At 38.6% G+C, this 25,274-nt stretch overlaps 2 protein-coding genes across 9 annotated transcripts in view; one reads left to right on the forward strand and one right to left on the reverse strand.

Moving 5' to 3' along the window:
- Positions 1-25,274, forward strand: part of LOC145440652 (kelch-like protein 8) — a 328,197-nt gene that overhangs the window by 98,158 nt on the left and 204,765 nt on the right. The gene's annotated exons all lie outside the window — the stretch shown is intronic.
- Positions 1-25,274, reverse strand: part of LOC145440624 (uncharacterized) — a 54,029-nt gene that overhangs the window by 28,017 nt on the left and 738 nt on the right. For 6 of the 8 annotated variants that reach the window (XM_080318303.1, XM_080318306.1, XM_080318305.1 and 3 more), the window contains exons 2-19: positions 22,437-22,586; positions 21,866-22,039; positions 18,671-18,772; positions 18,424-18,606; positions 15,087-15,185; positions 14,851-15,030; positions 14,216-14,308; positions 12,717-12,849; positions 9,530-9,699; positions 9,354-9,464; positions 9,032-9,259; positions 8,886-8,975; positions 7,380-7,518; positions 4,712-4,881; positions 4,531-4,641; positions 3,043-3,270; positions 2,897-2,986; positions 1,854-1,995 (exon numbers count right to left, since the gene is read on the reverse strand). In XM_080318303.1, coding sequence (XP_080174429.1) covers positions 1,854-1,995; positions 2,897-2,986; positions 3,043-3,270; positions 4,531-4,641; positions 4,712-4,881; positions 7,380-7,518; positions 8,886-8,975; positions 9,032-9,259; positions 9,354-9,464; positions 9,530-9,699; positions 12,717-12,849; positions 14,216-14,308; positions 14,851-15,030; positions 15,087-15,185; positions 18,424-18,606; positions 18,671-18,772; positions 21,866-22,039; positions 22,437-22,455 — 2,462 coding nt within the window. In that variant the 5' untranslated portion in view covers positions 22,456-22,586. The remainder of the gene's footprint in view (positions 1-1,853; positions 1,996-2,896; positions 2,987-3,042; positions 3,271-4,530; positions 4,642-4,711; positions 4,882-7,379; positions 7,519-8,885; positions 8,976-9,031; positions 9,260-9,353; positions 9,465-9,529; positions 9,700-12,716; positions 12,850-14,215; positions 14,309-14,850; positions 15,031-15,086; positions 15,186-18,423; positions 18,607-18,670; positions 18,773-21,865; positions 22,040-22,436; positions 22,587-25,274) is intronic. The other 2 variants (XM_080318307.1, XM_080318308.1) reach the window with 2 other exon arrangements.

The raw sequence follows: 25,274 nt of genomic DNA on the forward strand, positions 1-25,274 counted from the left end.
GCCGCATTATTACCACTGCTCCGGCTCCAGCTCTGGCTCTGAAATTATCGAATGGGTCTGTCTATATCAGGGGTGGCCAACCCGCGGGGCAAATGTGGCCGCGAGAGGGTTTTACGTGGCCCGCGAGGTAATTTCCTATTATATTATCGAAAATGAATTGTTCAGATTGTGAACTTGCAATGCAATGCCAACCAAAAATTACAATTCTGGCTGCGACACTTGGGATGTTGATGACTAAAATATCAGTTCCGACGCATTGGCAGATCCAGGGTCCAGTCACATTTTCAGTAAATCGCCGTACATTACAATAAACTAAAATAGTAGCGAAATTTTTCTTCACGCTTCGCGTGTTTAATTGTCACACGATTTCTTGCTTGGTAGCCTACCCCCTACTGTAAATGAAATAAACGCCTAATTTACCCGATTGAGTCTAACTGTATTCGCAATTTCGGGAGAAAGTCTTTTCGCGTTTGCGCTCGCATAAAGATCGTCGATGGTGAAATGTAGGCACAAAATGATTGTCGCATATTATCGGAGACCTTCGATATCGATGTGGCCAGACGCCGAATAGTCGTGTCCTTGCAAGCCTAGCGGGCGGTATACAATAGACCCGCAATATACTCAAGTAATAATATTATTGACCTAGTTTATTTATAAACTTTGAAAATTTTACCCGCTTGGCGCGACTAGTGGACCTCGAACTCGTTCGTCAATTGCATGTGCCCCTTTAGCCGACAAGGTTGGTCATTCCTGGTCTATATAGATTACTAATCTACCCATAGGTTAGTTATCTATAGTAATCTAGAGTCTGTCAGCCGTCAGTAATATCCGATGTAGCAACGAAGACATATATGTGCCGCCGTGCCGGCTTGTGACGTCATAATGAATACTTGTCAATTGTCGAGAACATCATAGTTGCATTAGAACGCACTTTACTCTATGCCATTGCCGTGCACAGCATCAAAATTCAGGCCTGCTGTTCAATTATGATGAATCAGCAGATGTGGTTGTTGCATATATAGTAGCATCTTATGAAATAGGTCGGAGCCGGAGCTACTCCTCAAATAACGGGCTCCAGCTCCGGCTCCGGCTGAATTTTATGTAGAGCTCCGGCTCCGGTGAAAATGCACGGCTCCGGGGCTCCGGCTCCAAAGCCCTGGTGGTGACTAAAAAGAGAGGTCATCACTTTGATACGTTTCTCAAACGTCTACACTACCTATTTTGCGTCATTTATGCCCATTTTCAGTTAACCCTGTATGTTAGCCTAGCTGTAAAAGCTGTAAAGGAGGACGTATGGTAACGTTAAATACCGAGGTACAGAAGTCATTGAAATTTTCCAGGTTTCCACATATCTTTATGTTTAGGGCACCGAATCTTTTGAGCAGTGATTTGTTGGGCGCACATCCTGGCCCCTTTGCATCTTCACAACATAACACAAAAGGACATAACGAAAAAGTACAATCTTCATAAATATATTCAGTTACCGTTATGCAAGGCCTATTTAACATGGCTCTTATGACAGCTTCCCTAATAAAAGTGCCACAGAATTAAACAAAATCTACATAGTACATTTTGAAATCCAAATTGCAAAAACTATGTAGTTTTGCCCAAAAACCGGTAAAGAAGTAGTCTAAAACAGTGGTTCTCAACCTGATGTTTTCTTTCTATAATAATGGACAAATGTCCAACTTCTTGCAGTTTGGAATTTATATCTATAATTCTAATATATATGGCGGACCGGCAACAGTCCGTGGAACGGCGGTTGGGAACCACTGATCTAAAACATAAGAACTTGGGTAAAGGATGCAAGTAGGCAAAACCAACTGGAGAACTCCAAAAAAGTATCCACTCACATCTCTTTCAGCTGCAAACTGGCCCCTTGATGAAGTACGTATATAAATACGACACAAACGTATCCGCTGGACGCATAATCGTGATTTATGTTTGGGGATGTAAGCACTGAATCAGGTTGATGTCGAGCAACTATCGCGTTATCTGTAAAATAACAAATTCATCTCCCTGTGAGCTGGGGCACTAACTGGAAATTGCCCTGGAGTGCAGTAGGGTTGCTTAAAAACAACAATTTTTTCCGGATCCTGAGGATTCGCTTATTGAATTTTTATGTTGCCTAAAAGTACGCTGCACACCAAATTTGGCTCGGTTCCAAAGAGGAGAAACCGACGCAAAAGCTATTGAAATGAACTAACGTATTATTTCAAAAAATTTCAAATTTTACTGTCAATCTCATGTCAAGTTGAGTTTTCTATAAAAATGATGCAAAAAAAATTGACGAAATTCCATCCGTAGAAGCGAAGTTATTTGAGTTTTTCATTCATAATACTTGGACTACCCTCCGTCCAGGCTATTTTTGCGAATCCAAAACTTCAAACTGCAATGACTCCGCTTCTACACGTTGGAAGTGAGCAAAAATTCTTAAGCGCACAACACCCCACAATTTTATGGGGTTAAAAGCAAAATGTGAATGTTTTTTAAATTTTTTTAGAATGAATTAAAAACTTTTGGGTCTAAAATAGGGTCTACGTCGGCTTTGACTGGTTGAAACAGAGCCAAATGTGGTGTGCAGCATTTTTTAGGCAATCTAACAATTGGATCAGTGAATCCCAGAAAATAAGTTCTTTTTGAACAACCCTACAGTACTCAAAGTGAAAACGGTTGCTTCAAAGCAGTGGTTCTCCACCTATGGTACTCAAATTCATTTCGTGCGCTACCAGTAGGAAGAAGACAGTTTTTCGTTAACGTATTATTTCTAATGTAAGAACTGTCACCATCGAATGCATGGTTGGGCCGCGCGTAGTTCAGCTTGCGGAATAGGAACAATGGATTCGAAAGGTGAATCCAATGCAGAAACTGTATGAGCTGAGTATAAAATACTTACATGAATAATACCGGGAAAACTCCCACCTTACGTTAGTATATCCGCATGTTTCTCGGCCAGAGTCCCGCGTAAATGTGCAGTTCAAATCAGCTGACAGAAAACAAGAAGATCTCATTTTGTCCTGAAAGCCACTGCATTTTCCTCACCTTCACATCTATTGTTTCCAAACGGCGGTTGCCAAGCACTTGCACTGTACGATGTACTTTGACAAGTCGAAGTGAAAGAAGTTGAGGATTCTTGCCCGGATAATTTATAATCTTCGATACATTGGTAAGTGACCGTTGAGCCCGGGAGAAGCAATTCGGGAATCTTGTAATTGACTTTTCCGTCATTTGTGAACTTAAGTGATACTGGCGGTTGGTCGCATTTGATGTCTGGAAATTATGTGCATGGTATTATAATGCTAAAGAATAATTAAATGCGGAGTGCCGATAGCACTGAGGTTTCGACATGACCACAGCCCGTGGCAGTATTCAAGTGAAAAGTTAACCAGAACAACCTGGATTTGATCCCGAATATAGCATATACAATTGTATAGCGTTAATTAGTAGAGTGGTCCTTGGGCACGATTCAAGTTATTTCCTTGACTGAAGTCTCAACACGAAAAGACAAACCGGACTTCGACCTCCTACCCTTTCTTTCTACTACCATCCTTTAAATATGGGGGGGACGCCAGACCTAGCCAATTTTCGTAAAGGGGCACTGCAGGATAAAAGGTTTAAGAACCACTGGTCTGAAGGAATGATGCTTGACAATTTTTGGTCACTTGCACCCAGTAGAAGCAAAGGGATTGCTGTTGAAAATTTTGGCTTTCCGAAAATAGTCCGGACGGTGGATAATTCCAGTTTTATTTATAAAAAACTCAAGCAACTAGCTGCTAGTACTGGTTGGAATTGCGTCTAATTTGATTGGCATCGTTTTGTAGATAACTCAACAATTTCATGGGGTTGACAGCAAAATGTGAAACTTTTCCCAAAATTTTTTTATCATAAATTCAAATTTGAACCAAATTTGGTGCGCAGCGTTTTTATAGGCTAACTACTAATTTGATCAGTGAATCCCCGAAATCGGAAAAAAGTAATTTTGAACAACCCGAACACACACTCAGGATTTGTTATTGCTGATGAAACATAGTAGGCTACCATTAAACAGGGTTGTAACCAAATCACAAGGTTCCGAGTCAAAAAGTCAATTTTGCAGTTCGACTCGAGTCAAGACATTTTCAACTCAACAACGAGTCTCAAGTCCGAGTCCAAGTTAGGGAGCAACGGGTGGAGTGATTGGAGTCCAAATCATTGTTCACTGTTCATAATCGAGTTTTGAAACTATTGTGTGATGCCGAAGCCTCGCATTCATAATATATTCATTTTTATCACTCTAAACATGTTTATTCAAACAAATTAGGAGATTCTCAGGGATTAATTTTCTAGCATCAGTCCTGACACATGGGACTTGAATGAAGTCATATAGGATGCTTCGAGTCGTATGATTTGGTCTAGTCATGCGCTATGACTCGATTTCAAGTCGAGTCAATACACAAAGTGATTCAAATCGAGACGAGTCAGTTCCATTTTTAACAAAATGACTCGAGTCAAATCAAGTTAACGGGACATTGTGACTCGAGTTTGACTTACCATTCTGACATCGATCTCCGTTAAATCCCGGCGCACAGAAGCAGACGAAGTGTTCCAAACGATTGAGACAAGTGCCGCCGTTCATACATGGATCAGACAGACAGAAGTCGCCTGAAAAGATATCCAAATGGAGTATGGCTCTAAAATGAGTAAATCGATGATCTAAAAAATTTCAACCCACGACATTTTGTCCGTCTCACTTCTATTTCCTTCAAGAATACCGACCCAGAACCCAGAAATTCATATTTGGGACGACTGGAGATGTGGATGTTCAAGAAGGATACAAGATCAACAAATTTCTGCTCCTGTTGATGCGATGTCCATTTCGGGCTTTTTATACCAGACCTGTCTCTGAATATAATATGAAAATGTCTCTAGCTGGTGATGATGTTATAGCAACTGCTATCGGGCTTAATCGTCGCGCTAGAATCAAAGTAGCTTACGTCCATTTTTCAAATTTAGAGAAAATCAAGATTTGGTAAGATTTTCATTTTTTCAGCCATATCTTGGCCATGATTATGCTTGTCAAATTGTTTTTCAATGCTAACCATGGTAAAGATACGAGTTAATTTTCCCAAAATCTGTAACATCATTAGGGCTGTACAAAAATAATTTTCTTTATATTTAATTTTTCTGGTTACTTGATAAAATTGCTAGGCTGCCTAAAAAATGCTGCACACTAATTTTGGCACAATTCCGACCTATAGTAGCATTGCTATATATAAGAAAAAAGTTTTGGATTGATTCAATTAATATATATATATATATATATATAAATAAAAGATTTTCAAATTTCACTGGCTACGCCATGAAATTGTTAAGTTGTCTGAAAAAACAATGCACAATAAATTTGGCTCAATTTAAACCAGTAGAAGTGAAGTTAGTGGAGCACAAGATTTTGGATGTAAAAGAAATAGTATTTATGGTGGAAAATTACTCATTATTATAGATCTACACACCATAAATATGATGATTTCAGATCCTAAATTTTGTACTTCAATAACTTTTTTTTAACTTTCTGCCGAATCGAATGCTATCTTGTATTTTGCTGATAATTATAGACTGGTGCATACCTTTTCATGCGTACTTTAGCAGGTCAACGTATGAGCAAGCGATAAAAAGCTTTTTCGCGCTATATTCAACTCTATTAAGCCTATATTCGTTCCTATCGATTCAGAATAAATAGGGACTCGATCAGTATTTAAAACTAGCGTTGGGACCCCGGGAAATCCCGATCCCGGGATCCCGGGATTTGAAGCAATCCCGATCCCGAGATTAACCCCAATGAAATCCCGGGATTTGTTAAGAGCATCTACCAGGGCTTACGTAGCGTCATGTGTCATTTTTTGGTAATAAAGCAGTGTCAAAAACTAGACAGGTTGTCTAAAACATTGTTTCTTAACCTTACATCCCTTCAGCGCCCCTTTTCGAAAAGGGCCTACGTCTGGCGCCCCCAACCATATTTTAAGGATATTTCGCCAACAAATTACGAAACCGTCTAAGCGATGATACTCTTTATCAGTGGTTCCTAACCAATTTGAATGTCGGAGCCGCATTTCAAACTTCAGAGTATACGTTGGGAGCCGCATTAAAACACCTGATTAGACTATATACTGATAACGAAAATTCTAAAGGTAGCTATTAATAACCTACCTCTAAATCCCACCATCTAGCAAACTCAAAAGCATGCACATGCACATAGACTTCTACAGATTGTATATCTGTTATTTTAGCATTGGTAGACGCAGATTGGCAAGTGCTATACATTGAAATAAATTGAAAATGCATTACTTAACATACTATTTACTTGTTATGTGATAAGATAACTCTTCATAGATTCCAGCACTTGATACACAAGTTTGCGGAGGATTATTCTATGAAAAATATTGGACTTATTGCAATTTATACTTGACTATGAGCCGTTATTTTAATGTTAGTGAAATTGTATCGTAATAATCTCTTCAAAAAGACGATATATGAAGGTCTACGAGCATCAGAACTCAAGATATGTCGTTGTCTGACGGGTATTCCTCCGTGCGTTTGACGCTAGTCTGCAAGAATTCTGTTTTCAGAAGCGGCCTTGGACTGGTTTAGAGCTATCTAATATCCCTCATTTCAGCATTCATATACAAAAATTGCCTATAACTATATATGGAAACAAACAACAACTGTCGTCCATTATATTTTGTGGCATATTTAGAGGTCACTCAGAGCTGCAAGAAGGCTACCTTGGAGCCGCGGTTGGGAATCACTGCTCTTGATGCTCTCATGTTTTGAGTCAATATTACAAGGAATAAATGTTGTTTATGTAGCTTGTATTATGCGTATTTTACTATTTTGCTAATCCAGGGAAATCCCGGGATTGAGAAGCGAAAATCGCGGGAAATCCCGATCCCGGGATTTCAAATTTGATCCCGAAGTCCCAACCCTATTTAAAACAGCAAGCAAAATGAAATGACTTTGAATCATGCCTCGTACTTTAAAAATCCAACTTGACTTGACTTGACTTGAGTAACCTCCAAATATTGAGTGACATGACTCGACTCATCGTCAAAAATCGATTGACTTGACTTGACTCTAGTCAAAATTTGCAATGACTCGAGATGACTTGATTCCAACACTGTTACAAACGGCTAAATAAATTTAAGATTTGATATTTATTTCTATGCATGTAATTAATGGACAAATTTTCAACTTCTTGTAGTTTGGAATTAAGATCTATAATTCCAATATATTTGGGGTCCGAGGACCGTCAGTTGAGAACCACTGGTCTAAAACATAAAAACTTGGATAAAGGGATGCAAGCAGGCAAAACCGACCTTGAATACTCAAAAATAGTATCCACTCACATCTCTTGTAGCTTCAGACTGGCCCCTCCATGAAGTACGTATGTAAATACGACACAAACATGTCCGCTGGACGCATAATCGAGATTTATTTTGGGAGAAGTAAGCACTGATATACGTCGAGTTGCAATTATCTTGTTATCTGTAAAATAACAAATTCATCTCGCTGTGAATTGGTGTGCAAACTGCAAATTTCCCTTGAGGTCGATTGACGCGCAGTTGTTATGCAACTGCTTGATACGACCAGATGATGTGACACACAGATCGCATCGCGTAAACCAGGGTTGGGCAACTTCTCCGGTCGGCGGGCCGGATATGGAAAAATGAAGTATTTATCAGGTCGGATTACAGAACATATACATTAATCATGTATTTATCCACCTATAGAAGAAATAAATCGTATTTAATGTCAACTTTAAGTTTAAAGCGTAGACACCAAAAACAGTATCTAATGAATTTATTAGCAGTAGCTGTTGAAGTCAATCAGACATCTGTGGGTCGGTCAGAGTTGTCGACAAGTTCTTTGAAATCTGGCTGCATGTCGTATGTATAGAAACCCTTAGTAGAGACTGCACGTTAACATCAGTTATATTGGAACGCAGCCTTGTCTCGTTAATGTTCATGGTCGAAAATACACGTACATCCGAACAGAGCAAGTAGTTTCATGTCCATCTCTCTCATATTGGCAAACTTGGATTCATTCTGTGACGCATAAAATTTGGCAATACTTTCAGAATAGAATTTCACTTTCAGGGTAGCAACTCTCTGCGGGCCGGTCAAAATCCCTTCGCGGGCCGTAAGTTTCCCGTCCCTGGCGTAAACGGATTATGTGACAGAAAAAGGGGTTGACAACAATATTAAAATATACATGGTAAGAAATCAGGGTTGTAATGACTCGAGTCATAACTCGACTTGAGTTGCTATTTTTGAATAACTCAACTAGACTGAGTGCTGTTCTTAAAAATGGAAGATGACTCGACTTGACATGAGTCAATTTGTGTATAGACTCGACTTGTACTCGAGTCATTGCGCATAGCTTGAGATATTCTATATTACTTGCTTGAAGTCTCGTGTATCAAGACCAATACTTATAAAAATAGGCCCATAAACACTGTTTTATCTGTTTGAACAAACACCCGTCTCTTCATTTGTTGGAACCCGTCTATAACTCGATAATGAGCGTTGAACTTGGACTCGGACTCAAGTTTTAACACTATGACTCGGACTCGACCCCTTGCTGCCTGACTCGGACTCGAGCTTGACTCGTTGATGAAGTGAAAATGACTCGAGCCAAAACTCTAAAAGTAAATATGACTTGTGATTCAGAGCCTCGTGACTTGGTCACAACCACAATAAAAATGGTACAGGATAAGTAATAAAGCTAATATTAAGATTATGGAAAGATTTGTGTGTGATTCGCAACCAGATGCATCACTGTAGAAAGTGAAAAGTTTGTAATAATGGTGAATCCAATGCAGACATTGCATGAGCGGAGCGCAATATACCCACATGCATAATATGCGGCAAAGTTCCATCCTACGTTGGTATATCCGCATGTTTCTCGACCAGAGCGCCGCGTAAATGTGCAGTTCAAATCAGCTGACAGAAAACAAGAAGATCTCATTTTGTCCCGAAAGGCACTGCATTTCCCTCACCTTCACATCTATTGTTTCCAAACGGCGGTTGCCAAGCGCTTGCACTGTACGATATACTTTGACAAGTCGAGGTGAAAGACGTAGAGAATTCACGTCCGGATAATTTATAATCTTCGATACATTGGTAAGTGACCGTTGAGCCACGGAGAAGCAATTCGGGACTCTCGTAATGGATTTTTCCGTCATTTGTGAACTTAAGTGATACTGGCGGTGGGCCGCATTTGATGTCTGGAAATTATTATCATGGTCTTATAATGGTAAAGAATAATTAAATTATTCAAAGATTTTCCATCTGCATGATGGCAGGAATATATAAACAAACCGTGTTGACATTGCTCCCCTATAAAACCCATAAGACAAAAGCAAGTGTATGATCTCAAACGTGAGACGCAAGTTCCTCCGTTCATACATGGTGCCGACTCGCAAAAATCCTCTGAAATCATCAAAATTTATATGTAGGTTAGAATACAACGCCTCTTTGCGCAATGACATTCTCACCGCAATTGCTTCTTCTCAATTTTACAAATTCCAACTGCACCCCAATCGAAGCTCGGAACTGATATTTAAGATTTCGTTCGGCAGGAAAGTTTACGAACGAAGTAAGCCAATTATTTCGAATCTCCTGCGGATGAGCAGTCCAGGCTGCGTAGTCTGACTGGTATCGGTTCCTGTATGTAATACATCGCATAAATCAGCATGGCCGGATAAAGCAAGAACTGAAAAGCCTTACAAGGCTATATCTGTACATTCCTTGTCCAGCGGCATATGCACATCATGCACTTATGGTATGTATTGGAACACAGATTCTGAGTATTTACATCATGAGTCGATGTATATGCCGCAAAGACAACATTGGGGACAATAATATACTACATCCTATTCCACAGATTTATTAGAACGAGCGCATCAGGCTCGAAGAAAACTGCCCCGAATTCTGCCATTCGCAAGCATTCAATGGATAACACTATTTGAATAATATATTCATATTTATTCCCGAAGCTTTTCGGCTGAGACTCACCAGGGGATATCGTCAGCAATAATCCGAGCATTCAAAAGCTATTTGCGATTTTTAAACGGTACACAAATTCTTTCTGATGGCATAGACTAGGTTGACGCATAGTGATGATGGTGGACTCAAGAACACACAAATGAAATAAATTACGACCCTTTGCCAATATAGAGAACATGTCCTCAAGATAATTGGCAACACACGTTAGATTTTCCAGCAAGTGTATGCCGATAGAAGACTTTCAACCCATGGCCTTTTTGTATTCGAGAACGAGCAAATTATTCTGCTGCGACTTTGAGATGTAGGATTTGATAGAATGTGGAATATGTTCTTTGATGGTCCTGCAACCATTAGGAAGTGTTCGCTACGTACCGACAATCGCAGCGGCACTTGAATCCATAAATTACGTTAGTTTTTTGTGAAGCCAGGAGAACATCCTTTCAACGTCTAGCCGATCAAGCTTCGGAAATAAATATGAATATAATATTCAAATGTATGAGATTCTGTACTCCAAAGCGTCTCTTTACAACACTATTTGTGCGGAAAATTAGCGACATGAGATCGGAGCGGCCGTTCATTCTTCCATTTATGTACCTTGAGTTAGTTGATTTTGCTTTCAACGAGACTTTTATGCGAGACGTTGCATTTATCTCCAAAGAATTACTGTAGCCATTAAACGTGCCGAATTCCTGGTTTAAAAAAGGTTTTCCAACAAATTGCCCTAACAGCCCCCCACTCTTGAGTGTTATTGCAAACTTGTTCGTCGTTTTCTGTAACATCTATGTCTTTTATATGCTTTATTTTTGGATGGGTTATTTTTCTGGTGCAAATTTTAACTTAACAGACATAATTTCAATTATATTTCTCTGTGACCAATTTTACAAACTCAATAAAAACGATAATTCCTCATTGGCAGAAGTTAAGGGAGCTAAAAAGTATTAATGTGTTGAATCAGAAAATCAAATTTGATTTGATGAGTTTGTGTCTGTTCTTGTTAACTTTTGCATTGCTTTGTTTTGTAACTCTTGCCTGCAACTACCAAGGAAATGTAAAACAACATCACAATTATACTTCGGTTTTATTCGCCAGTCAAAAATGTGCTCTTTTTTGGTGCTGAAAATATGGTAAGCCCAAGTTTGAGTTAACAAAAGTGCAACACTTTGCAAGGGGAAGCGTCGCATTTATGAACTGATAACTTGAAGGGAACAGTAGAAATCGCACTGATTTCAGATAAATCTGCATTGCAATGGCTGTGTTGTGTGAAATTCACATTTTATTGGTTTGTTCTTTTAACACACCGTTGGTGCAGTTCATCTTATTCCATTATTTCTTTTTATAGTAATATATTACATGTCTAGTTAGGTGTGTACTGTGGTACAGGTTTTGTCTTTATGACTCAACGAAAATTTGGTAAGTATTTCCAAGGTTAATACAGGTTAAGAACCACTGATCTAGGGTTGTAATGACTAGAGTCTCGCGACTTTTCGGTGACTCAACTTGACTTGAGTCCATTTCGTATATATTGGAAATTACTTGACTTGAGTAAATTTGTGTACTGACTCATCTTGGACTCGAGACTCGGACAGCCGAGACAGGCATTTCATTGTAGCTTCGAAGAATAGTATAGTTCCACATTTCATCTATCACAGTGTTTCGCAACCTGGGAGGAATTCCCCCCTTGGGGAAAATTTTGAAATCTTTAGGGGGAATCTGGTATAGGGTTGTATCGGAAGATACACTGCGTTTACAAGGTTTTCAGGTTTTTATGGTAGAAATGTTGAGTATCAAACTGGTTAATTACAATTGTATGTTTCTTTGGCGCATTTGTAGCTAGATGTATGTTTAAATGCTTTCTGTAGAAACCCCACCCCCTGGCAAAATGAGGCGATACACGAGTTCGTTGAACACGCGACAGGACAGCCTCTCAACCAAATTGCTACTAAGCAGGGAAAAGTCATGCCGAATTCAGCTGGTGGTGAAAATGTTTATCTTTTTTAACCCAACATCTGAGCTAACAAGAAAAACATACGAAATTCATCGATTCATCTCAAAGCGATCGAAGGCAAACTTGGTGATAACTTTTTCGTCGGCAGCTACCTGACCGGTAAAAACACAGGTCAAATTTAGTGCAATGTTGACACAAAGGAAAGTGACGAACGAATTTCTACTAATTTAGTTATATTCTAAATAATTGATACAAAAGTAGCCTGCGGTACACTAATAAAGTGCAATGCGGTCCACATTCGCCATAGTTCGGTCATATTTTGCTCAGTCAACAAATGGTTATGCGTTAAAAATCACCTTTTTTAGTCACAGTACGACTTTGTTATAGGGGGGATTTCAGCCCCGATATCTGCACGAGTTGGGAACCACAGGTCTATCAGTACTCGTACATCGAAATTATGGCCAGAAATTGTAAGAATGTTGAAAATTAGCATATTATAAATGTGAGGCATTGGATATCATCCAAGCAAGGTTGTAAAAATTGGTTGAACATGACTTGAACTCAAAACTGAACAGTCTTAACGCAATGACTCGGACTTGACCGTCCGCACCACGGCTATTCTTGACTGGATTCAAAACTATAAAAGTAAGATTGACTTGTGGCTCGGAACCTTGTGACTTGATTACAAACGTTGTGTCGTCACATTTCAAATTAAATTACAGATCACTCACATGAATTGTAAAATTGTGCGTGTGTTGCGGTTCAATAAGTACCTAAACACCGCGCATAAGCGACCTTCTATCGCGTAATCTTCATTGATGTGGGGCGATGTGAGCAACGAGTTCTCCTGTGAGGCAAAAATATCTGGAAAAATATCAATGAAAAACATTCTTCATTAACCAGTTAACGCTACATATTCTATATCAGTGCTTTTCAACCTGTGGGATGGTATGCCCTTGTGCGAATGAAAAAAATTGCAGTGCTGATGACGAACGTGGTGCGGACGAAAATCCACCAGATGATTGCGGATGAAAATGGTAAATAATTATGTCTTTTTCTGACATGGAATAATTCAAATAAACCTTATAATAAGTTCAAGGGCAGTGGCTCTCTAACTTTTGCAGTTGCGAAACAATTGTAAAAACTTATATATATAAAAACTTATATATATGTATAACTGACGCATCACTAATCGTAGCTTTTACAATAGCTTTGTCTCTCAACAGCCATAGTGAATTAATATTTGCACACTGTAATTATTACGTTATCAAAATCCTGGTCCGATAGCGGGTGCAGTGGCAGACATAAATTGTATCAGCACGTCTGAGGCTGTAACGTGCTGGAAAAAGTACGTCAAATTGATTTTCTGCATTCTTTCCCTGAACAATCATCATATTTTCGTAATAATATTGCGATTAGCACAAGGCCCGAGGATAGTAGTAAACACCATCATTACAGACTCATATTTGCAAGTCACCAACAACGCAAATTTTCACCTAGCTGTAATGAGACGCTTGATGGTCTAACTCTAAAGGCTATAGTAGCCTATTTGTTGCATATTTGTTGGATAACAAGCTATTGGTAAGTATCTTCATCTACTTTTAGTACAACAATTTTTGGTGGGTTAGTGCGAGTGAAATTTATCTTGCAAAAAAATACGGATGGTGCTCAAAAAGGTGGAAAAGAAGTGTTTTATATAATTGAACAACCAGATCTTTTCTTCATACAGAATTGTGACCAAATTTTAAAATAGGCCTCTTAATTGGTGCCTTTTGTTTATACCAGACTTCAACAGAGAGATAATTCTACTTTTCTAATTAGACTAATTAAGAGAAATGCCACTAATCTAATTTCTGGTGTCCCAGAAAAATTCTACAGGAGAACTGTATAGTGTTAAACGGCCCAGAGCATGGTTGGCAGAAATCTGACTTTGGTGTGTTTATGAAAATGTACTTTGATTTGATATGAGCTAAATATGATTTTAGTTGTGTCATTCTCTCCAATTCAGAAATTCAAATTCTAATCTAATTTGGGAAATCTGAAAATTTTCAACTCTGGGTTATATAGATAATGAAGTTGAGCCTTCGGCATCCACCCTGACAAGAATGTCTTTCTTTATCCAATGAGCCAAATCTAATCTGTATTGTGACGTAGTTTCCAACCTCACATGCAACATAGGTCCTATCACGCAGTGAATGGATATGAGCAAAATGCAAAATATTGAACTCACAATTTTGAGATTGCTCCCAGTACTGGTTGGAGTATCCACATGTTTCCACCGAGAAACGGGCAGCAGAATTCGTAAATGTGCAGTTTACATGGGCTAAACAAATTTTGCGAATGGACATCACGATAGATATCAAAATACCGAAAGCGAGGGCAGGGCGAAATTGAGTACTTGATTGATTCGATCCTGAATCGAGCATTAGCCCTCGAGTCAATTATCGCTCATTACGACGCCGCAGCAGTATAAACGATGTGGAAAGTTCAAACATGTAGCTTCTATTCGACCACAAAGAATAGAATGCCAGTTCTACAACACATTAAAGATATAGTTTGATATTTTTTCGACCCCACCTATTTCATTGCACTTTGTGACAAGGCTGTGGGTTGATCACGACTTCAGAGATATCTCATGTTCAGTAACGAGCGTACCTTTTACCATGTTTCATATTCTGCAATACGACCTACCGAGGTTTACAGCATTTCATAGAAGTAAATAGTATCAAAACTATGATACCCGTTGGTATAATTTCTGTGTTCGAGTAAATCATATCACACAACTCGGCTTGAATCATTAGAATTAATATTCGATACATATCCAAGTACTCAAATCTTTGTGATCAGCCCTGCCAAAAATCTCACCATAACAATCGGGGATCGCCCCCCATTCACTCTCCTCATTACACTGTCCCAATGAGTCACCCTCCATCTCGTAGCCCTCTTCGCAGCTGTAACTGATCTCAGTCCCAAACTCATCTCTAGTGACCGAAACATATTTTACAAATCCGTTTCTAGGCTTGAGAGGCGGCGGACAGCGTATCTCTGCACGAGTGGCATGAATCAAACAAAATCCACAAACAAGACATAACGAGCAATACTTGAGCATCTTGCCAATGACGAAGACCATTCGGCTGAAGAGCCTGATTCATCACCTGCCTCACAGTATATCCTCAATGCGCCGTTCTTTGGCTCATGACCTGTACAAATGAAAACAGCATCATTGTCTAATAAGACAAACTTCAATCTAGAACAGCAGGATTGTAATGACTCGACCCGAGTCGCAATTTTTCGTTTACTCGACTTGATGTGAGTCATTTTCTTAAAAATGGTAAATGAAACGACTCGAGTCAATTTGTGTATCAACTTGTACTTGAGTCATTGAACACGACTTGACACATTCAATATGACTTATTAAAGTCTCGTATATCAGAACTGACAATTGAAAAATTGGTCAAGAAAGTGTATTTTATCTGTTTGAATTAACATGCTTAGAGTGAGCAAAATGATTATACCATGAATCCTAGGCCTTCAATATCACCTAAGAGCTTCACAGGAGTGAGATGAACCTGACTTGAACTCGATACTGAGAAGTAAACACTATGACTTGGACTCGAGTCTTAACATGATGACTTAGACTTGACCCGTTGCTCCCTATCTTGGAATCGGACATGGCTCGGTGGTGAATTGAAAGTGACTCAACTTTACCCGAGTCAAAACTATAGAAGTCAAATTGACTTGTGACTCAGTTACAACCTGGCGAAAAGTGCTTTTCAACCTGTGTGATGGTACGCAATTGTGCCGATGAAAATTGTGCATATTATTTTATTTTATTACTTATATATTTAGCTTATTATAATTCAAAAAAACTTAAATACACCGGCTTCATGACTTCTGTCATTTCGGCGCATTTCTAAAATATTGTAGGACAACACACTGTTAATGGAAGCTTTTACAATGTTTTAGTCTCGCATTAGACAGAGGGGAATAATATTTTGCACAGTATTATTATTATTATTACATAATTAAAAACCTGGTTCGAAAGTAGGTATAAAGTCCTGGCACCGTGTCCTCTTACAAAATCCCATGACTTATTTGGTCGAAAAGAGCACTTGATGGCCAAATGCGGGGAGTTGAAGTGGTCTGGGATTGCATTTTGCATATGTAATAATTTTCGGTAGGTTTGTGCGGATCAGTTTTTTACAAAAATGAAAATTGTTAATGGTTCCTCTAAAAGGTTGAATAGCACTGCACTAGAATAATCAGGCTCGAAAGACTAAATGAGGAGTTCTGTGTACGCTTTCGAATTATCTGCATATATGGACTACCCATTAAAAGCAATGTTGCATAAAGCGTACTTAATTGAAAGGCAAAAAAACTATGTATTTCACCTTTCAAACCTTGCTGGCTTGCTGCCAATCCAGAAGTAAATCTACGGTATTCTTGGAAGGTTTTGGAATGGCACACACGTAAATGATGTTTAACATATAGTCCAGCACGAAATCTGTTCTTCACTGCGCATGTACGAAAACCTTGCTCGCAAGTCACAATGGTAAATGACTCTCCACACATTTTTTTACACTGCCGGATACGGCGCTCTCATACTGGACCAGTCCCACAAACTATAACGTGCTTATCATTGTATAATGTACATGAGCCAAACACTGAAGATTGCAATAGCGCTAATCAAACATCATTCGTAGTAATCAGATGACACTGGTTCCGGTAGGAGATCCTACAGTAGGCCACGCAGTTACTCTCATAACGAGGCAGTTTAGTAGAGAAACAGAATTTCAATACTGTTGATGTGGGTGAGGCGAGTAAAAGTACACAGCGATGTACAGATGAGTTGAATCAATTGTAATTTGTAATTGAGTTGAATGTAATTAATTACATTTTTTCATGTAATTTTAATTGTAATTGAAGCATTTCTATTTTGTGTTATTGTAATTGTAATTTGAAGAAAATTTTTCCGAATTACAACTTCAATTACATTGTTATTGAAACCTGACAATCACAACATAAAATGATTAGCCTATTTACATCGTTGCTCTATGCGTGCCTCGTTAACTAGATAATTCAGCAATGCTAAACTGTTTCTCATACTTGAGTAGCAACAGAAAACGTAGCGAATTAAAATATAGGCTATACCAGTGGTTCTTAAACTGGGGGCGTGTGATATGACGATAAGGCACGGAATATTTCACCGTCATAAAGGGGCCGTGTCTAAAAAAGTTTTAAGAACCAGTGGGCTAAACTAAATCGTAATATTTCAAAAATGGATAAACAGCAAATAAACTCTTCTGGAACCTGTACTGAACCATTTCCTACACCACGGTCAGAGTTTTTTTTTTAAATCTCTGATCAGTACTGACGCTTGCTGCAACAATTGTAAAAAGAAATTCAAGTTTTCAACCAAGGATTCATCAAACTTGATCACACATTTTTAGAGATTTATACCAATCTTAGTCAACTTTACTGGGGTCAGAAACTTTTCGCACCCTAATGTTAATCAAATGCAATCTAACAGTTTTTGAGCAAGTGAAAATGTAAATGTGAACCAAAATTTTGTAATTCGTAGTGATCAGGAGCTTCTTTCCTTTTGCAATTATTTTAATTTTACACACCTTATCATTATCATCCTTATCGCTGACACCTAACCAATTACATTTCATTTGCTTTACTCAGCTTCGTGTATTCGTTTGATTACATTTCACTGCCTGTCTTGTAGCCTATTCGCTGATAGTTGTTGCTAGTCGCTCAAACTTTTGGTTGTTAATAGTCGCTTGAAAAAGTTTTCTGTGTTTATAGTTTTCACTACTCGTAATTAGGAATAGCTCGAATATGTACGCGTTTTTTTGATTAACGGGTATTCTACGTATCATCAATGAAACATGAATAGCTTGAGATTGTTGCTCATTACGTCGCTACTGTTGCCAAAGGGCACCTCTCTACCGATAACATGTTCAACAGTAATTGTAATTGTAATTAATTACATGTTTAACAGTAATTGTAATTTAATTGTAATTTGATATTTTTAGCATTGAGTGATTATAATTGTAATGTAATTGAAACATGCAAGGAAGTAATTGTAATTGAGCTGAATTAATGTAATTGATCCAACTCTGATCTACAGATGGTGATTTGAGCCCTAATAAATACTGGAGTTGTTAAGCTTCAATTTTTTTCTATCTTGTCGCATAAACTTTAAAATCAATGTTGCAGAAAATTGTCATAGCACCAGAAAAATGTAGTGGCTGGCGTACCCCTGAAAGTTCTTTTGCGTACCCCACTTTCATAACCCCAGGACTAAATTATAATGAACTTCTACTGTGCAGAAAATGATTTGAGTTGAATGTTTAGGAATAAGTAATGACAACTGAACAACTGAACATCATTCATTTCAAAACAAGATATTTATTCATTACTGACGATTACCTTTGTTGCAGACAACCGTTGCGATGGATCCAAAGTAGTATTGTGACGTGTAAGTCACTCTTCCATTCAGTACTTCTGGGATGGGGTCACATATTTGCAGTTTACAAATGAACCTTCCGACCGACCATCGTCCAGATTCTTGACACCTGACTCGCATGGGCTCATCATCATTATTGTAGTAACCTGAAGATATTCAAATGCTCATAAAATTTGAAATCACACCGAACCCGTCAACGAAATGCAAAACCTGTGCGGCATTGGTACGTGACTTCGGCACCAACATTGTAAAGGGTGTCGCCCCCTAACAATGGGTAGGAGTTTCCAATATGATTTGGCCTTTGACATCCACCTGAACATAGTCACAATTGTTCTCAATAAACAATCAATAAGTATATACATATTGAAGTAAACCGACTGAAACTCTTTGTATGATGTTTTAAGCTGTCTGCAGCAATTTTATGTTGCAACTTTTTTCTATTTTTCATGCAAACTTTTATCAAATATCGCGCAAAATGTTAAGAAGTGATTTAAAAAACACGCTATAAAACTATTTCTAGTATGGTTCTATTCTCTTTGATTTGCATAACAAAGAGCTAGGTGATGGATTAGCTGGATCTCAATATAATCTATGACTCAATGGCTTGCAAACTAAGCGCTACCTTAGCTAAGCGCGATCGTGCCCGAACTACATGTAAATAGATCGCTTGATTAACTCTCTGTTGTTTAAATTTGAGGTGGTTTTTCATTTCACGGACGACCTCCGATGGGTCACGTTTTTCAGGCTATTGATGTTGTTCCAGTGGCCAACGATAAGTTTTGCTGCAATGCCTGGGATCAAATTTGTAGACCTAAGGGGTTTGGGGTGTGATATTTGACTTGTTTTGGGGGAGGGAAGGCCCGGATTATCGATTGCTGTTTTTGGCTTTTGGGGGAAAATTATTTACGCATTGCGGTATTTTCTAGCTCTATCCGGCAGAAATGTAATTTTCGGCAGTCTCGCCATATCGTCCATCAAATGGGAAAGTACTGAATTTGACGCCTCTACAGGATCTGACAGAGAAACGCTGTCATGTATGTCAATGTATACATGATCGGTTGAATGGCGGAGAAAGAAACGGAACATGCAGACAACCTGGACGTTAGGTTACAAAAGGAAACGTTTAGAGCAGTGGTTCTCAACCTTTTTGGCCTCGCGGACCCCTTTTGGCAGTCACGGACCCTCGCAGACCCCCTCAAGTTTTAGTTCAATTTTAGCTCTATTTTGGTGCAACCTTCATCTGTCTTGTGCAAATATGAACTGTAGGCTTGTGATAAACAGCAAAATAATTGATTTTCTTGAAGATAACATCATACTATTTATGTAGAAATTGGTGGACTTTTATTATTTCAAAGCTAATTTTGCTGCTGTATTTCTTGAAGTACGTGGTCGTGTCTTGAAAATCCGCGTCTTCGTTTTGATATGAACGAGGAGTGCCGAAAACCATTTCAGCAAAGATAGGTGGAGGCTAATGCAATATTAACACATAACGCTTCCGACGATACTTTTGGTGTGATCGCAACATTTATGGCACCAAAATGAAGAAACACATATTTTATGAACATATCACGTCCAGCATCTAGCGCAGGGACGGGCACCATACGGACCGCTGGCCGGATTCGGCCCGCGACGGCATTTTGATCGGCCCTGCAGAGAGTTTCTACCGTCAAAGTGAAATCCTAATCTAAAAGTATAGACAAATTTTATGCTCCAAAGAATGGATCCAAGTTTTCCAACCAGAGAAAGACTGTCATGAAACGACTTGTTCTGTTCTGGTTCACATATATATTTACGAGCAAACATTTTCGACCATGAACAATTGAACATTAACAAGACAAGGCTACATGCCAATATAACTGATGATATGAATTTCAGGGTTGGAGCGTAATGCCTTTATAGCAACGAAACACTCCTTGTTCATCAAAAAATCAGCCTTGTCGATAGGGCATCCATAATAAGAATGCGCAAAATCTGATAGCCGAGCTTTAAGAGCAGGTATATCATTGTCCGATTTATGACGAGTGTAAGCCGAAAATATTCGGGTTCATTTCAATATGAATATACTATTCAATTGTATAATAAAGTTCTGTACCTCCAAGAAGTTGTTCCCTGCATTGGGACAAATTATGGAAATACTTCGGAAATTTTTATTTCAAACGACTATTCACTAATTTGATGAGACTGTCAACTTCAAATCGAGAAGGTTTCGCAGACATTAAGTCACCCTGATTGACGTTACTATTCCCATACGGTATCTTAATTTTTTCCACAAACCCCAATAAAACGTCTATAAACAGCAATAAATTTGTATCAGCAGGTTATTGGAAAACTGGGAATGGAAATGAGTTTCCATACTACGATAGTCCATGTCAGACGATTATTATGATGATATGAGTCATGAGGTTTTAGCAGCTGTGGTGCGAAACTGCCTCATGCTTTCTCAAATTAAAAAATATAATAATACTTAGGTTATCAACCTTTTTAAAAATTTAGAGGTCTCGCGGACCCCCGGTTGAGAACCGCTGCTTTAGAGTATCTCATAATAAATGCAACTTTTTACAGGAACTTTTGGTAAAATGAAGTGCAACTTTCTCACGATTTTAGTGCAAAAAACTTGCCCAGTAATCATCAGTAACTAGTCGAGAATTGATAAGAACATTGCATATCGACAAGAGCATCACAAAATATGCGGTGTGCGTCACAAATAAAAATATGGGTGAAAATTAGGGCAAGTTTTTGAAACTTTTTTACAACTTCCGGCAGCTTGCTAAATACTCAGAAGTTATGTAGTATGGTGTTTTAAGCTGTTTGGAGAAATCTTATATCGGAAATTTTCATCATGTATTTCATGCAACTCTTCGCAACTTTTTCGATTTTTCATACAACTTATTGCAATTTTTTTCGATTTTTTGTGTAACTGTTTTACTGGAAATATTTGGCATTATATCTATATAGATTGCTTGAATAATATTTCACAGTCGTTTAAATTTTTGGTCCTTTCTGATTTGACTTCACAGGGTCAATTTTTTCAGGCTATTAATTTTGTTGAAGTTGCCAACATTGAGTTTTGCTACAGTGCCTTGGATACGGAACGATTCGAGTATTTCATATCGTAAAAATTTCATGGAACTTGTTCAAAAATGCAACTGTTTAGTGTAACTTTTGTGAAAATTATATGCAGCTTTCCACGGATTTGACTGCAACAGAAACTTTCATCCTAGTGATAATGCTGTTGAATGCACACATTGGATTCGTATTGAAAGTTGTCGGTTATATTTTACAACTATCGAGACATAGAACGTACCAGTACCAGGTTCGTAATTGGGCCACAGATGTTTTGGCAAGAGTGAAGAAAAACGAAAGACTTGCATTCGCTGTTTAACCCTTACACGGTACTCCACTCACGTTGACACTTCGGGGCTTCAGGATGCCATTTCTTATCAGCGCAGCATGTCCGTATGTAGTCGCCTTCCAACACAAATCCATCGTCGCATATGTATGACGCCGTGCTCTGCATGGTAACTCCACTGACCGTCATTCTACCGTGTGCAATTTCTTCAGGTTCACCGCAAACAGCGTCTTCCGATAGTGTTGCAATCAATTTATGATTTCAAGCAGATTTGGACAAATGGATAATCCTAGTTGCCTAATTAGACTAATCAGAACGAAACGCCAGTAATCTAAGTCTAACTTGAGAAATGTTTCTATGCTCCAATTTTAATCCTAATTTCTGGTTTTCCCGAAAATGCTTCAGGAGAACTGTAACGTACGAAACAAGCCAAGCTTGGTGTGCAGACATTTGCCATTCCCATGCTTATGAGAATGAATTTAACTTGATTTTTGTTGTATTTGTGTCAATTCGAAATTGAATTCAATTTCCAAGCTTTTGCGAATTCAGCAATTCTAATTCTAATCTAATTTGGAAATGAAGACAATTTTCTAGTTGTCCAACCCTAAAAGAGAGTAGCCTACTGACCTGGATTGTAGCAACTCATCCCGCACCATCCATCGCAATTACACTTCTTGTTCGGAGCTTTGCAATCGGCATCGGTGATGCACGGTCTGCGGCATTTCCTGCCTTCTCCGATTCGATTAAGTCTTTTTCTGCATATCCGCGCATTGCCAACTGCAAAATATTTCAATACTGTATTCATATTTAAATGAACCGGGATATTTTCAGAAATTATTCGGGTTCATTTCAACATGAACATACTGTTCGATTGTATATTGAAGTTATGTACCTCCAAGAAGCTCTGCAAAATATTTGCGTCTGATGGAAGCCGATTTGCAAAAATAGTCAGTGTTGGGAGCAAGTCACTACCTACGAGTCACAAATAATGTTGAGCAAATGCACATTTCGACTCGAGTCAAGTCAAGTCACTCAAATTTCAGGTATTGACTTGAAATTGACTCCAATATTTTGCTTCGAGTCACAAATCCGGGCTGTAATGACTCGAGTCGTGATTTTTTGGTGACTCGACTTGACTCGAGTCATTTTTTCAAATGCATAAAATGATTCGACTCGAGTCAATTCGTGTATTGACTCGACTTGTACTCGAGTCATTGTGCATGACTCGAACTAAGTCATATGACTCAAGACTAGGACTGCCAAGACAGGCATTTCATTGTAACTTCGGAGAAGAGTTAAGTTACCACACATTGGTTTTTCCTCTATCAGTCCTGATACTTGGAAAATAGGGCTGGAAACTGTTAGTTCTGAGGGAAAATTACGATAGTATAAATGCGTGTCATTCTATAACGCTCAAGCAAAGTTGAAAAAAGTTGCTTGAATTGGATTGAACTGAAAACTGAACAGTGAACTTAATGACTTGGACTCGGACTCTACCCTCTAATCAATGACTTGGGCTTGACTCGGTGGTGAATTGAAAATGACTCGACTTAACTCGAGTCAAAACTATGAAAGTGAGATTGACTCATGACTTGGTTACAACCCTGTCACAAGCCAATCCAAATTTCTTAACCGGTGAGTCATGTTAAGTCATTTTTGCAAAGTGTCTCAGGTCTCAGGTCATTCCATGTGAAACAGATGACTCGAACCAAGTCGTGACTTGAATCATCCAAATACTGTGAAAAGCATATTTATATCTGATCAAAACGTTTCCACCAACACAATATTTGATTCCGATTCAAATTCACAATATCATGCCCCATCACCAACAATGTAATTTCAAGTTGATGAGGTCACAGCCCATACAATTAAATGAGTTTCAACCCGAAATCCAACCCACTGAGATCATAGAGTTTAGCAGCTCTACTTCTATGTGAGTCATACAATGCCCCCGTGAATCTGGGTTACAATGACTCGAGTCCAACGCGAAGGCGCGATTTTGTGGTGACTCGAGTCAATTTCTTAAAATACAGAAGTAACTCAACTTGACTTGAGTCAATTTGTGTATTGATCCGACTTGTACTCGAGTCATTGCACGTGACTTGACCAAGTCATACGAGTCGAGACTCGGATGGCAAAGACATGCATTTCATTGTAACTTCGAAGAATAGTAAAGTTGCATAATATTTCGTAGTATCATTACCGGTACTTGAAAATATGGCAGGAAACAGCTAGCAATGCGGAAAATGAATATATTATGAATGCGAGGCATTCGATATCACCCTAGCAGAGTAATAACAAAGTGATTTGAACATAGCTTCGAAATTGAACAGTGAAGACTTGGAAACGAGTCTCAACACTGCGACTCGGAATCGACTCCCTGGACCCTGACTTGACTCGTTGGTGAATTGAAAATGCCTCGACTCGAGTCACATCTATAAAGTGAGATTGACTCGTGACTTGGTTACAGCACTGCCTCGAAAATATATACTCAACTCGATATTTGTTACGCGATTCAGAATTAATAGTGATTCAATCTGTACGTCAATCATCTTGCAAAATGACATGACTTAAATCATGCCTTACAATTTATTCGACTTGACTTGATGACTTGACTCGACTCGACCTGGCTCGAGTCATCTCCAGTGAATTGAATTGAGTGTTACTCTAGTCATTCCATGTTAATTTAAAAGGGTTCAATAATTTAGGAGCCATATTTGTATTCGCTAGATGGCGTATGCTTGACTTTTCTTGGTCTTGTCTAAGGGAGTATTCTAGAAATTGCTGTCATACGGTACTGTGTGTAACAATGGTAATCGGCCCACCGGACGTTCCCCACTGTATCTACCAGTCTTGTTGGGTCAATATCATATTCGTACTACTACTTTGTCGTATTATAATTTTGGATTTGAAGAAATTTTTAACAATTGGGACTTCAAGCAATATTCTGCTACTACCGTAATTCAAGATCGCGTATGTTTACCTTAGGAAGCTATAGGACTTTACGGCGCTGGCATTTTATAGGAATTTCAGTGACCTCAACATTGAGTCACCTTCAAAATTCAAGTGACATGACTTCAATCGAGTCAAAATGTGCAATATTTCTCGATAGGACTTGTGACTTGATCCTGACACTGGGTGATCGCCTATATCGTGTCAATGAGTGACATATTGAAATATGGAAGTGCATTAGCAACTGCATACTAAAATTTGACCAATCCTGACTTTACTAAATCACTAACTGTAGCATTAGTAACAGAAAGTTATAATGTAACTAAGCCACAATTACATGAATTGAACTGCATCAGACAAATTCAAAACAGACACACAACAATTGTTTCCAAATCAGCTACATTTCCCATGACCCATAGATGATGACTCAGTTAGTCAGTCGGCCATTTATTGGTATTTTTATCAATTCAAAAACACAAGTTTGTGATACAATGAAAAGGTACGAGGCCATTG

The sequence above is a fragment of the Botryllus schlosseri genome, chromosome 6 (genome assembly GCF_051294905.1).
Source record: "Botryllus schlosseri isolate E-star chromosome 6, Bs_hap1, whole genome shotgun sequence".
Taxonomy (NCBI): domain Eukaryota; kingdom Metazoa; phylum Chordata; class Ascidiacea; order Stolidobranchia; family Styelidae; genus Botryllus; species Botryllus schlosseri.